We start from the raw sequence: 15244 nt of genomic DNA, 5'->3' as shown, positions 1-15244 counted from the left end.
CTTGAAAATCGCTTTGATGAAAAAATAGTTTGTGAATAACAACTATATAACATCCTCTAAGAAAGTTTCAATGATTGAAATGAGAGGTTAGAACATGTAACCATCTTTGGATATAAACATAGTGTGTTTTCACATTTGTGTAAAAGTCCAAAACCGGGAACCCAAAGTATGCGTAACCGTACCCGTACTGGCGGTTGTTGGAAATCCGGGTGGGTATGCGTACCCGTACGCGTACTGGAAGAAAGTTCACGTCCGTGAATTTCTGTTGGAGTTTGAAAGTGAAAACAAACTCAATCCAGTTACTTAAGTACGCGTACCTGTTCGCATACTTAGGTAGGTTACTTTCTAAAATCGGTTTGTTCATGAACTAGAACATTTATATAATAAGGAATGCAATCTTTGCAAACCGTGGCTATAATGTTCATAAATCGATTCGAGTGAATCAAAACCGATATTGCTTCAAATGTGTTTTATATACTTCTATGAGATCTAAGCAATTGAACAACTCTCTAACTAGTTCATTTGAGTCATTTGAACTAGTTATGGTGAAGATGAATAAGGTTGATATGATAGTGTATCATATGGCTAACCATTGGTTAACTATTGTTGAACCAACTAAGTGTACACGTTTAGGTACGGTTAATCAAACCTAAATGAAGTTAAATTTCATTTGTGTATAACAAGATAAGTTCGATCTAACGACTGAAAGATATTAGCTTGAATCTAATCAGGTTTTCATCTAACGATGAATATTGAATGCTTTGTTACCAAGGTAACTTAGATTGCAAACACTGATTTGGAGACTATATAAAGGATAACTCTAGCAACTGGGGAATCTAATCCCACACCTCCTGTGTGATACTAGTTGTATAAGCTAGAGTCGGTTCTCCTTTAACCTTAGGTTTTTCACGAAACCCTGTAGGTTAACGACTTGAAGATTTCATTGGGATTGTAAAGCCAGACCCAAGTATTTTCTCTGTAGTTTTCTGATCTGATCTTGTTGTTTCTATCGTGATTGAGTGCAATCGTAAGATTGGCTTGAGATTTATATCTCCGATAGGCAAGATAAAAAAGTAGTCACAAACACCTTCGTCTCATCGTTTATGATTCCACAATATCTTGTTTCCCTAGTCGATTAAGATTATTGGGAGGTGATTGATATTTCTAGGATGTTCTTCAGGAATATAAGTCCGGTACATCAATTGGTTCCTGTTCACCTTGATTTATCAAAAGACGGAACAAAACTCGTAGGTATTCTGTGGGAGATAGATTTATCTATTCCTGTAAACTTTTCTGTGTGAGACATATTTGTTTATTAAAGTCTTCGACTTTGGGTCGTAGCAACTCTTAGTTGTGGGTGAGATCAACTAAGGGAATCAAGTGCGTAGTATCCTGCTGGTATCAGAGACGTAAGGAGCGCAACTGTACCTTGAATCAATGTGAGATTGATTGGGGTTCAACTACAGTCCAGAACGAAGTTAGTTTGTAGTAGGCTAGTGTCTGTAGCGGCTTAATACAGTGTGGTGTTCAATATGGACTAGGTCCCGGGTTTTTTCTGCATTTGCAGTTTCCTCGTTAACAAAACTTATGGTATGTGTGTTATTTTTTTGCCGCATTATATTTTGTTATATAATTGAAATATTACAGGTTGTGCGTTGAATCGATCAATTGGTAAATCCAACCTTTGGTTATTGATTGAAATTGATTGATCCTTGAACATTGGTCTTTGGAAACATTCAAGTTTTCTCTCTTAATTCAACCGGGCTCGCAAATTATTATTTGTTTGATTACGGATAGAATTGAGAGATTGAGATATAACTCTTTGATATACTTTTCTTAAGATTGAGTCTGACTGTCTAGTTGATTCTCTTGAAATTATATTGGAGTTAGTCCATACATACTGCTAAGCGAAATATTGGGTGTGATTGTTAGACCCCCGCTTTTTCAATTGGTATATATGTATCTTATATTATTTTACCTTCCCTGATAAAAAAAGGGATATGGAAAACTCCTCAAGACCTCAAGAAGTTGTGAATCTTGAGATGGAAGAAGACTCTAAAGGATGCGACTCTGTTCAAGAACTGGTCTTGAAAAGGATGATCGAAAGGAAAGAGTACAACTCTTGGGTTGGAGAATCTGTCAAGGATTTAATTCTTTTTAGAATGACTCTAGGGTCGAGTTTGCAAATCTTCAACTGCAAATAAATCAGCTTATTGATGGTCAGGCCAAAATCCTTGATAATCAAAACACCTTGATCAGGAATCAGAAGAAACTCATCATGGACTGTGTCAAAGCTAGGCATCTTTCCCGCATTGTCGATCAGAAAGTCAATGTTCTCACACATGAACATGGGGTTTCTACGGTCAAAAGAATCAAGGATATCAGTGATACCTTTTATGATGGACCCTTTCAAAGGTATGATGTTATCAAAGAAACTTGATTTTTATTTTATCTAGGAAACTTCTTATGAGAATTTATTCTTGTGTTTTTAAGAAGGATAACTAGGGTTTGTAATAGACATTATTGTGAGTACACATAGCTATGTCCAACGTTTTCATCTTGCAATGTTTTTAGATTTATTTATTTAAATTCTAAAGTTTGTTTGGAAGATGATTTTGCAGTATTAATCTTTATGTTTTCATATATTGCAACTTGATATGGGATATGTGTCTTTGCGTCCGTGAACTATGATTGTCCCATACGTGGTCAAAAGTTAAGTCTTTCATATGTCGATATGCAAGTATTGATAAAAGATTGAATGAACTTTTGACAAACAAAAGATAAGCCTATTATGTCATTATGAAAATATTGATGGAAGATAGAATTAGCTTTTGTTTACAAAGATTAAGTCTATTATACGTCATTATGCAAATGGTGATGAGAAATAGAATGAATCTTTGTTTATTCCACAGTATTGATCTTCCCTGATCCATATTTTTATGTAAATAATGTGTGGCTCCGTAAGTTCTCTTATGTGAGCATTTCCGATTAAATTAACCATAGGTTCTCTTGTGGTTAATTTAATTGAGTTTTTTTTTTTTTGATACAAATTCATGTTTCATGTGATTTGTTAATGTCCAAAGAAATCCTTCTTTTCTTGTGAAAGTAAGGTCGCTCTTGTTGTTCTTTGGGGAATGACATTTTATGGAGGAGAGTTCTTAATTGAACTTATGCTTAATTGCCAAATCTTTGTGGGGAGTGCGGTTGTATCTTTATAAACTCCTTGATGAATGCATTTAGTTTCGGCTATATGATTGCATCTAAAAAAAAAGTTGATATGTGCTTTCTTTTGGTCATAAAGTGTCTCTATGGAAATTTCATTTAGATCCCACAAGTTTTCGTACCTTTGCCAATTTTATTGACAAAAATGGGGAGAATTAATGTGTAGTTCACACTGCAAATACATATGGTTTTCGGATCACTATGTAAGGGGGAGTGGTTTTCACGTGAGATGAAGTATTGACTAAGGGGGAGTGATACATATCACCATAGTATTGTTGTCGAAGTTGTGATACAATTGAACTTTGATGTTGTGTAATAATACTATGACAATGTATAACAATGATTTAGAGCTATTGTTTTCTCATTGTTATGGTTAAGGATCTTCAACAACGATGATGCTGAATTGAATACCTTTGGACCCATTGAAGTACTTGGAAGTGACGAAGATTTCGAGTAATGTTGAAGAACCAAGGAGATCAAGCATGTGGATGAGAAGCTGCAAAGTTTATTTATTTTGTATTCTATATGTATTGATAGTTTTGTCACTAAAATTGACAAAGGGGGAGATTGTTAGAGCACTGCTCGGTCAAACTCGCAAGCATTGCTATCTCAAGATTGTTTGTCAAGTTTAGGTGCCAAAACTATAAGTCTTGATTTCTAGTCTACTTATAGCTAAGTCTCGGACTAGAATAGTAAGTGTAGTTGAGCTCTAGACTCCACGACGTTCATCATGCAAAAACGAAGAACTACTCAAGGAACTGGTGGAACTTCGTCGACAAAAAGGTATGTGGAGACTTGAACTTATCTATCACTCAAAAGTCTATCTATTTTATCTCCTATATTGAAACAAAAGTCGTATTTCTATATAGACTTCGATTATACACATTTGCTATTTCGAGCAGAGTTTACCTCGCTTATCTATTTCTTGAAATATTTGTTGGTAAGCTTTCGCTTTGGCCAAGTTCATCTTTACTCGTGACGAAAGTCATGTTGATTATTTCAATAACTTGAAAATCGCTTTGATGAAAAATAATTTGTGAATAACAACTATATAACATCCTCTAAGAAAGTTTCAATGATTAAAATGAGAGTTTAGAACATGTAACCATCTTGGGATATAAACATAGTGTGTTTTCACATTTGTGTAAAAGTCCAAAACCAGGAACCCAAAGTATGCGTAACTGTACGCGTACTGGCGGTTGTTGGAATTCCGGGTGAGTATGCGTACCCGTACGCGTACTGGCGGAAAGTTCACGTACGTGAATTTCTGCTGGAGTTTGAAAGTGAAAAACAAACTCAATCCAGTTACTTAAGTACGCGTACCTGTTCGCATACTTAGGTAGGTTACTTTCTAAAATCGGTTTGTTCATGAACTAAAACACTTATATAATAAGGAATGCAATCTTTGCAAACTGTGGCTATAATGTTCATGAATCGATTCGAGTGAATCAAGACCGATTTTTCTTTGATTGTGTCTTGTATACTTCTATGAGGTCTAAGCAATTGAACAACTCTCTAATTAGTTCATTTTAGTCATTTGAACTAGTTATGGTGAAGATGAATAAGGTTGATATGATAGTGCTCATATAGCTAACCATTGGTTAACCATTGTTGAACCAACTAAGTGTACACTTTTAGGTACGGTTACTCAAACCTAAATGAAGTTACATTTCATTTGTGTATAACAAGCTAAGTTCGATCTAACGGTTGAAAGATATTAGCTTGAATCTAATCAGGTTTTCATCTAACGATGAATATTGAATGCTTTATTACCAAGGTAACTTAGATTGCAAACCCTGATTTGGAAACTATATAAAGGATAACTCTAGCAACTGGGAAACCTAATCCCCACACCTCATGTGTGATATTAGTTGTATAAGCTAGAGTCGGTTCTCCTTTAACCTTCGGTTATTCACGAACCCATGTAGGTTAACGATTTAAAGACTTCATTGGGATTGTAAAGCTAGACCCAACTATTTTCTCCGTAGTTGCCTGATCTGATCTTGTTGTTTATCGTGATTGAGTGCAATCGTAAGATTGGCTTGAGATTTATATCTCCGATAGGCAAGATAGAAAAGTAGTCACAAACACCTTCGTCTCATCGTTTGTGATTCCACAATATCTTGTTTCCCTAGTCGATTAAGATTATTGCGAGGTGAGTGATATTTCTAGGCTGTTCTTCGGGAATATAAGTACGGTATATCAATTGGTTCCTGTTCACCTTGATTTATCAAAAGACGGAACAAAACTCGTAGGTATTTCTGTGGGAGACAGATTTATCTATTCCTGTAGACTTTTCTGTGTGAGACATATTTGTTTATTAAAGTTTTCGACTTTGGGTCGTAACAACTCTTAGTTGTGGGTGAGATCAGCTAAGGGAATCAAGTGTGTAATATCCTGCTGGGATCAGAGACTAAGGAGCGCAACTGTACCTTGAATCAATGTGAGATTGATTGGGGTTCAACTACAGTCCAGACCGAAGTTAGTTTGTAGTAGGCTAGTGTCTGTAGCGCCTTAATACAATGTGGTGTTCAATCTGGACTAGGTCCCCGGGTTTTTCTGCATTTGCGGTTTCCTCGTTAACAAAACTTCTGGTTTCTGTGTTATTTCTTTTTCGCATTATATTTTATTATATAATTGAAATATCATAGATTGTGCGTTGAATCGATCAATTGGTAAATCCAACCTTTGGTTGTTGATTGAAATTGATTGATCCTTGAACATTGGTCTTTGGTACCGTTCAAGTTTTCTCTCTTATATTCAATCGGGCTCGCAAATTATTATTTGATTGATTGCGGATTGAATTGAGAGATTGAGATATAACTCTTTGATATACTTTTCTTAAGATTGAGTCTGACTGTCTAGTTGATTCTCTTGAAAGTATATTGGAGTTAGTCCATACATATTGCTAAGCGAAATATTGGGTGTGGTTGTTAAACCCCCGCTTTTTCAAAGTCTATCAAGCTTTTATAGCTCATTACGTAAAACTAGATTAGACAAGCTTAATCGTTTGGACCAGTACAATGTTGGATTTTTTAAATGTGTATCTTAGACGAGCATACGATTTATTATGGGTGAATTAAGTGTTGGATTAATTTAACTATTCTTTTTAAGAAAAACTGGGTATAAATAATCGTGTGGTTTGAAAGGTGAATCAACGTGTCTGAAACTTAAATAAGCAAAGTAAAGTTCTCAATTATGAAAATCCAATATGGCTAAAATGATTATTAACAGACAGTAATATAACTACTGCTAATAAATAAGTACATAGATTCTGGCTAAGAAATTAGCACCAGAAAAAACAAAAACAATCTGATGGAGGTTGAGGCGATGCCTACGGCCCGGGTGATACATAGGTAATCTATGAGATAATTATTATTTCATTTATCAATTATGTTAATTCTCAAAGTCCTTCTCTTTAGTATTATCCATAAGCATCATTTTTTTCCTCTTCGCATCCCTAATAATCTCGGTATTGTATTTTTTTCTTTATTGTTCTATATTAAGATCAAAAAATGAGGGACTTGCCGGAGAAGTCCACCATAAATCCTTCTCAATCACGTGTTTTTTAGATGCCCTAGACTAGTGGTCCCTAGATTATATCCAAACTCCTTAAACTGTAGTGGATTTAAGCAATTACGTGTTATTTACTTCGCCACTTCTTAATCATGCACTTCTTGTTTTTGGCCAACTTATCTACTTCTTTGCTGAGAATGCTTTCATGAAAGACATGAAATATGAAAATATTCATAACCATAGAATGCATCGCTCAGTCGTATTAAGTTGCTTCGTCTCTAGTCACACGCTACTTTTCCAGTGCCATCTTTGGTACTCAATTACTTCCTTTTTCAAATATTTTCCCAATGAGGAAATCTCCTTGAGCATTGACCAAGTTGACCATGCAGCTTCTACTGTATGTTGCAGAGTTCTCCGGAAGTATGGTAAAATGAAAGCCCCATCCAGTGAATCTGGTCAAAATTTAGGCTAAAAAAATCTAACGAACATGGTATCTGCCATTCTTGCCAATGGGTTTCTGCCATTCTTGCCACCCCAAAAATGGTATCCAAGAATATTTCTATACCTTCTCATAGACAGTACACCCCATCTTATCCTCTCAGCGATTAATACAGACAGTACTAGGGAAAAAGAATCCAATGTGAATGAATCATCGTCAAATTCCAAACATAGTAAAAATTCCAAAGTAACTCTGAAACAATTACTTACGTGGCAACTTATAACTGGCTGTGAACCATCATAAAGTCGACCTGTTAGGAAAACTGAAAGTGAGAATATCTAGTAGAGTTCTCTACTCTCCTGCTCCTTTTTACTTGAACCCTAAACTAAAACAACAACGTTAATAGTATAACTTTTCAGTACTTTATTTATCTTCTTCTCTCTGTGTTTATAAAATCCACTGACGGTCCCCCAACAACTCTTTTTCCCTCTTTCTTCTTCTTCTCCCGCGGCGCATCTCGATTTCCCTCCAAATCAGGTACTTCCATTCAATTCTTTTAGGGTTTATTAAATTTAAATTTTCAATCTGTAACTTTTTCTTTTTTCTTTTTTGTTTCTTGGATTGGTTCTTGCTTTCTAGATTAGAAATGTTAAGTATTTTTTTGATTGATTTTATTTTTGGGGTTCTCTAGTTGATTTTAGTTTATGAAATTGCTGTTTCTTGTTGATCATAGAATTGAGTTTGTTGATTATCTGAGTTTGGGGTTTCTGTAATTTGAAAGATGGATTGATATTTTTGTTTCGATTTATATCTCTGGGAAAGATTTTAAATTTAGGTTTTTTTGCTACTGTTTTTAGGGTTTAATGCAAGAAATTGCTGATTTTTCTTCGTTTTAGTTTCTAAATGGGACAACTTTAGATTGGGTTTTCTTTGGTTGGAATGCTGGATGAATATATTTGTTGGATTTGAAAAAAAATGGATGGTTTTTTTTTTTGTTTTACTGTTTCTAGGGTTTGCAGATTTTGGGGATTTTTTTGTTGTAAGTTGGATAGACCAACTGAGTGATGAAATGGTGTGATTTGTTTCAGTGATGGAATCTGAAAGTTGTTTAAAGAAGATGAAAAACGATACTGATTCATCCAGGGAAAGTTTTTTTCTGGAGAAAGTTAAAGTTATAGAAGCTAAAGATAATGAGTTATTAAAGCCAATTGATAAAAGGGTTTCTCTTGGTCCAATTACCCCAAATCCCGATAGGGAGACTGGAGAAGTTGTTCTTGATTGTTTTTCACCGTTATCATGGGTTTCTTCTACACCAGGACCAGTATGTTCGGATGCTAAAAGAATTGATGATACTACTGAGGTTGATTCTTCTCCTCAAACACCGAAAGAAGACTTATTTGATTCGTTTGCTCCAGGTCCTGATGATTTGATGTTAGCTCCAAAGGTTATTAAACATATCGGAAAATCTTGTACAAGTGTTTCAAGGAGGCTGAATTTTGATTCTTCTCCTGAGGATTTCAATGAGAGTAGTGAAAGGTTGAAATTTGATTCTTCTCCTGAGGATCACAATGAGAGTAGTGAAAGGTTGAACTGTGATGCTTCTCAAGAGGATAGCAACCAGGTTAGTGAAAGTGGAAACAATGATAATGTGGCTTGCAGAAGTGATGATGCTACGGATGAGGTGTTTTTGCACGAAGAGGTGCTGCTTGAGACAATGTATGAATCACTTTTAGATGCAATTGTTTCAAAACAAACTGAGGAAATTATAGCTGAAAATATTCCTGATGGGATGAAGACACCAACTTCACTGCCTCTTCTCAGTGGAATCACAGAGACTTGTCCACCTGCTCCTGTTAAACCTCCTTCAGGATCAAGATGCATTGATCTCGCAATTCGCAGAAAACTCGAGTTCTAGACTTTTTTTTTTGTCGGTGGTGAGATTCTGAACGGACTTATTTGTTAAGATATATATCAGATTGTGTTCTTCTTGACACAGTAGAGGATATTGTAGCGAAGTCTGCCTCTAGAGAAGAAAGAAAAAGCCTGGAAGGACTGGGGCTGCATGTTCATACTTCTAGGTAAGCTTGTACATGCTTTATTTGACACCCAACTTATATTAACCTTGGAGCATTGTATAGTTATTTGTAACTTGTTTTCTGTAACCAAAAATGAACCAAGGTGAGGAAACAATGTATAGTAATTATTTAGTTGGGACTAATGTCGATATCCGAATGTAAGTTTGCAAGTGCTGATTTACATCATCGAACTTTCTGCACTGGGTTTTACTGATTAGAAATGATGCAGACGAGGCTTCTCATCTGTTGAGTTTAACATTCTGTGACAAACACTTTGTGGAAATGATGTATTACTAAGGGTGTATGGACAAGTCTTTCTTACTTTGCTTTAGGTTTGCACTGAAATCATATTGTTTGTTATAGTATTGGATTTTAAATTAGAATTTCGCTCTGTTGTTGTACAACCTCTGTGATATACTGATTAGCTTGTAATCTAAATTCCTTGTTTTGGTTATTTATTTCTTAAGTACTTACAGCATCTCAACTATCATTTCTTTGGTGATTATTAGCTCTTTTAAGTAAACAGGTGTTGTGTCTGTATAGAGATTGTTAAGTTCTAGTGTTACTGGAATTTGGCTGTGCTTACTAGTAATTATGTCCTTTCTAACTGATCACTGATGCGTCTCAAATCCACAATGAGTATGAGGTTGTAATTCTCCAACCAAATAGCTAGAGATTTGTGTATAATTGTGTTTCCACCAAGGTTTGAGAAACGGCCGTTCTATAAAGGTCACACCCATATACCGTGTCCGCGAGGGTCTCCTACACCCCAAGGTTTGAAAAACATCCGTTTTTTTCCAAAAAAAAAACACCTGTTAAAACGTTCACATCCATATACTGTGGTCGTGAGGGTCTCCGAATCCCGTGCCTATATAATGCCGATAAATAGGAAATAACGACAGTTTTTTAGGACCGTTTTTTCCATTTTCACACACGTTATAACCGTTTTTTTAAAATTGAATTTAACGTTTTTTCCATCTAAATAACATTTTAACGTAAGTTTTTTAGACCATTTTTCCCGTTTTCACGTCAGTTATAACCGTTTTTTAATAAAAAAGAATATAAAAATATTTTCTTACAATTTTTTATATTTTAAATTAAAGATTAAAAAATTACAACTAATATTTTAAAAGTAAAAGAATAAAATAATAATATATAGAAAACGTTATAACAACGTTACTAGACCCGTTATAACTGTTTTCACGCACGTTGTCACCGTTAGATAGGAATTTCAAACCATAATTCTTTTTCATTTACTATTTAACCGTTATAACACCCGTTATTCTAAAATAATGTATAAAAAACGCGTTTTTTTCCTAAATAACGTGATTTTTGCCTGAAACGTGCTCACACCCGTCAAAACGCGTTATAACGGTCACGCTCAGTAGTCGTGACCTGAGCCGTGACTTGTTTTTCAAACCTTGCTACACCCTTCTTTTCTATATAACACCGATAAATATTAAATAACTGCGGTCTGTTTTAGGACAGTTTTTCTGTACCCGTTATAATCATTTTTCTAAAATTAATTTGAGAGTTTTTTTTAAAATAACATCTTAACGTGCGTTTTTTAGAATTGTTTCCCTGTTTTCACGTACGTTATAATCGTCTAGAGAACCTACATAAAATAAAAATTTGAGTGTTTTTTTCTCTTTAAAATAAGAGGTTAAAACTTAGAATTAAATTTTTATAAATAATGCTATGTACCCATATGATTAAAGACTTTAAACATCAAATTATCAAAATAGTATTCATCATTTAAAAAGTTACACGTACCAATATGATTAACGACTTCAAATATAAAATTATTAAAATAATATTCATCATTTAAAAGTTACACGAACCAAATACGATCATCGCCTTTTTCAAACTATTCTTGTATTTTTTTTATTTTCTCGGCGGTTCCTTACCTCATCATAGGATTCATAGTCATCATCGTGGGTGTACTGGCTGTCTTCGTTAGCATAAGTATCATCATCATAATCGTCTTCATTATCGTCTTCATAATCTCCTTCATTTTCATCATTGTTGTTACCTACTTCATTATTGTTATCAATATTAGAATTATATCCTTCGTTCATATGTGGGATACTATGGTCAGAATAATTGAATGTGTAACAAGAATCATATACGGGATTCACATTCTCATAACCTTGTGTATCGTATCCAAATGAATGATTACCAAAGTCATAAACAAAGTCACTCACTGGTAACTTTTCGTGTGGGATTTCAACTTCGGGATCATGCCAGTTGTATGGTAGAGGGACAGACTCTAGATTGTCAATGACTTCCTCTTCCAACATATTTAACCATTGTTCTTCTTGGGTAAAATCGATGTTTCATCTTCCCCCGCTATCCATCCAAGCATATTGTCATCCCTCAATAGCCTATGAACGTCGTGAACATCAATGTTATGTCGCCTTTCTTTACCTTTAATTCTTTGTTGCTCCAACTTCAAATTGTTCTAAACATGCACTAGATCATTTATTCTCGATGAAAGTAAACAATTGCGTAGCTTGGTGTAGATTTTTTCAATCACACTCCAATTCCTCTCTGATCTGGGTGATGTATTTTGACTTAATATCTTTATTGCAACCTTCTGGAGGGATGGATGCTTAGCATTATAAGATAACCACCAACTTACAAGAGCATCATATTGATCCGTAATACGTGTTGATGGTGATGAAACTGACCTTGCATAATTGTTACTGGAAATTCAAATTACTTTGTTACAGTGGCTGAACCAGAAAATGAATGTTGGGGTGGCTTGAAAACAAATTGGCTTGACTTGGGCTGGCTTAAGCCAATTGTTTAGGCTTGATTTTTTGTATCCAAACACAATTGCACTACAAAATGTAACCTTTTTTTGGACTTTGGGCTGGCTTAAGCCAGCCCAAGTCTCTATATAGATCCGCCCCTGCTTTGTTAAATATATTTGAAGATAGTATTAGTAATTTTGTACTTCTAGCATGCAATTTTCTTGTTCTTGTGGGCCACTAACCATTTTCGATATAACTTCAGTAAGACAAATTTGGGGCTCGAAAATTTCATTACTGATGAGATTGGCTGATGGGTTGAAGATGTAAATAGGAGAACTCAACTGAATTTTTCATCGGTCGTTTGTTTATTGCACCTACCATAGAAGCATTTCGACATGATCCCGAACCCGTTTGTATAATTTCCACACATGTAGCAAGTGCATGACACAAATAACTCATGGTGGGTTTGTATGAGTCTAAGAAATGAACCATTTTCAAGAACCGACTAACCATTATGCCCCCGTTTTGACACGTGGTCCAAAACATCTCATTTGAAATAATATTCTTCACATCTCTAGCTTGACGAATTTTCCCCTCTACCGATTTCAGAAACTCTTTGTTCACAAACAAGCTGTCGATAGCATTACGTTGGTCAATGATACTTTTGATTGCAATAAAATTCGTTGAAAATATTTTTAAGCCAGGGCGCAATAGATTGTGTCACGCAAAATGTTGTATAAATTTAACAAGAATGCAAGGATGATTGTAAAAAAAATTGCTAATTTTTCCTGCTTCTACAATCACATATTTAACAAATGGGAACTTTTCCGTATCTTCCAACATCAAGTCCAACATGTGAACAACACAAGGTACCTAGAAAAATGTGTCATACTCTAATGACAATATTTTACCTATTCAACCGAAAATAGAAACAAGCTAATGAGAAATATATTATCAATATGTATAATTAAACGAAGTTATTAATAGTTACATGTATCTTTGAATTGGGATCATGGATTTGTTACTAATTGAACAATGTTTTTCGGACTCATATCATCTATAACCGGCTTGATCAAACTAAACAAATACTCTGTTGTCAACCAATTAAGTTCTATGTCGACGAATTTTAAAAACGTAAATCCATTACCACTGTAAATTAGAAAGTTTACAATCGTATGTTGCTTCTGTTTTTCCAACCATCAGACATGGGTGTACAACCATATTCTCTTTAATAATGTCGTTGGATGTCCAACAGGAGAATCGACTTTTTCCCGGCATGTTTTACTTTTTCCATTGGAGGTTGATAATCTCTAAAGGTGTTACATTGCCCGTCCATATCTATAGACATTCAAGGTGGTTGTGATGCCCGCAGTATAGACTTATGTATTCCCACATAGGCCCGTGGATAGTGCGATGTACCCACTTCGACATGAGTATTCTTATTTTTTCATCCAAAAAGGTTTTTTACCCGGTCTTTTTATTTTATGTTACTGGTACTTGTTCTTCGTCTGCATGAACATCTGGCTCTTCTTCATTTATATCATACACAGGGTTCCTTGGTTCATTATTGTACATTTTTTTCTGCATCTTCGTATTCAGATTTTTGTTGACATTTTGCTATTCTTTTTTATTCCTTTGCAACTTTAACACAATTTTTCACCTTAGGAGGCACTTGCATGCTCGGGGCAACCGTACCTCTTTGTTGTGCTAAATGCAATTTGAAGTGCGAAATACCTGAAGATATTTCTTTTTAACATATATTACACTTCAAATTTTTACCATCACTCATTACAGTGCAATATGCACAAAAAGGATCTAGCCGAGTAGATTGTGTCAATGTCGATCCTTCCATCATATTCTATAAAGTAACAATTATTTAACCAAATTTAACTATATTAGTTATTATTTAGTATTTTTTAATTAACATGAACATTAACATCCTGCTAATTAAATTTCACAACTTTTAACATGCATGTACGAAGTCATATTTAATCAACACAAAAACTAACATCATGCTAACTTATTTCATCATGTCATCATGCTAATTTGTTTCATCATTATGGAAGTTAAAGTGTTAAAATAGAAGTTATTTCATATGAATTATTATTACAATGGTTTTATTCTTTTTTTATTGCGTAGATTTTATTGACTAAATTTATATGTATCTTGATTTTTCTTCCTCTAATCTTGATTTGTATTTTTGTTATTTTCTTGAAACTTTATTATTAAATTATGGCAACATCCTAAATTACAATATAAAGTACATGTAAGTTGATATATATATATATATATATATATATCAACTTACTACTAAATTAGCATATGAACAACATGGAGAAGATGAAAAAAACACCACAAAAGAAGAAAAAAAGGCAACTATTCCGTAACTTAAATGTTGAAATAAGAAAGTACATGTAGAGTTCAAATTTACAGTTCAAAGATAACACTCGACATCAACATCATCATCTGGTATCATGAAGAAAAAAATCAAAGTCCTTAATAAGTAAACAACATATCAACAGATAATAAATTTAGCAGTAAATACTTATTTTAAATGAAAACTCTAATATAAATCTTAAAATTACCTCTTAAACTTGTAGTTGAAAGTTGAAACCAAAAAATTCAAAACTCGGACAAATGAAAGAATTTGTCTACGGAAGAAGCAGAGCTATTGAATGTTCATCCACTACATCAGTACACCTTCTTGTGTTTTTAAAGGGAGAACATAAAGAAGAGAAATAAAAAAAATAGTACAGTAATGATTTTGTTTGCTAAAAAAAAGGAAAATGAAAAGAAAAGGTAATAAAACGATGCAACATGTTGTTCATTACCTCCCCCAATTGGATCAACTTGAATCTTCAAGTTATGAAATTTAAAATGAGACAAAATAAAGGGACAAGTCTACCTAGCTAGGTTATGCACTTTTTTATGTTGACGATATAATTGCACGCATTTCTTTTGCAATATTATTTTAAGTTGAGTTAATGATCGTTTGATTCTTTCTTCACGTTACTTATCACAATTCTTTTAATGGTTGTAATTCACCGTCACGAATTTTATCAAATTTTTATAAATTTTTACGGTAAAAATACAAAAAAATTAAAAAATACTTAGAAAAGAAAAAAAACTTAGTAACAACGTTTTTATACTTGTTATAACATTTTCACGCATGTTATAATCGTTAGATAGGAATCTCAGATCATTTTTTTCTTCTATTTAACCGCTATAACGCCCGT

The 15244-nt window shown here is 34.1% G+C and overlaps 2 protein-coding genes across 2 annotated transcripts; one reads left to right on the top strand and one right to left on the bottom strand.

Moving 5' to 3' along the window:
* The first annotated feature begins 7524 nt into the window (after positions 1-7524).
* Positions 7525-9710, top strand: LOC113308014 (unknown protein 1-like). The gene is made up of 2 exons (XM_026556487.1): positions 7525-7714; positions 8266-9710. Exon 2 carries the CDS (start codon positions 8268-8270, stop codon positions 9090-9092), a length of 825 nt encoding a protein of 274 aa, XP_026412272.1. The 5' UTR covers positions 7525-7714; positions 8266-8267; the 3' UTR covers positions 9093-9710.
* A 1297-nt stretch (positions 9711-11007) lies between these two features.
* LOC113312404 (putative uncharacterized protein DDB_G0291786) lies at positions 11008-11552 on the bottom strand. The gene is made up of 2 exons (XM_026561154.1): positions 11160-11552; positions 11008-11040 (listed from the first exon to the last, which is right to left on the bottom strand). Exons 1-2 carry the CDS (start codon positions 11550-11552, stop codon positions 11008-11010), a joined length of 426 nt encoding a protein of 141 aa, XP_026416939.1.
* Positions 11553-15244: the final 3692 nt, after the last annotated feature.

Source organism: Papaver somniferum, chromosome 9 (genome assembly GCF_003573695.1).
Source record: "Papaver somniferum cultivar HN1 chromosome 9, ASM357369v1, whole genome shotgun sequence".
Lineage (NCBI taxonomy): Eukaryota > Viridiplantae > Streptophyta > Magnoliopsida > Ranunculales > Papaveraceae > Papaver > Papaver somniferum.
This window is presented reverse-complemented; position numbering and strand designations above follow the sequence as displayed.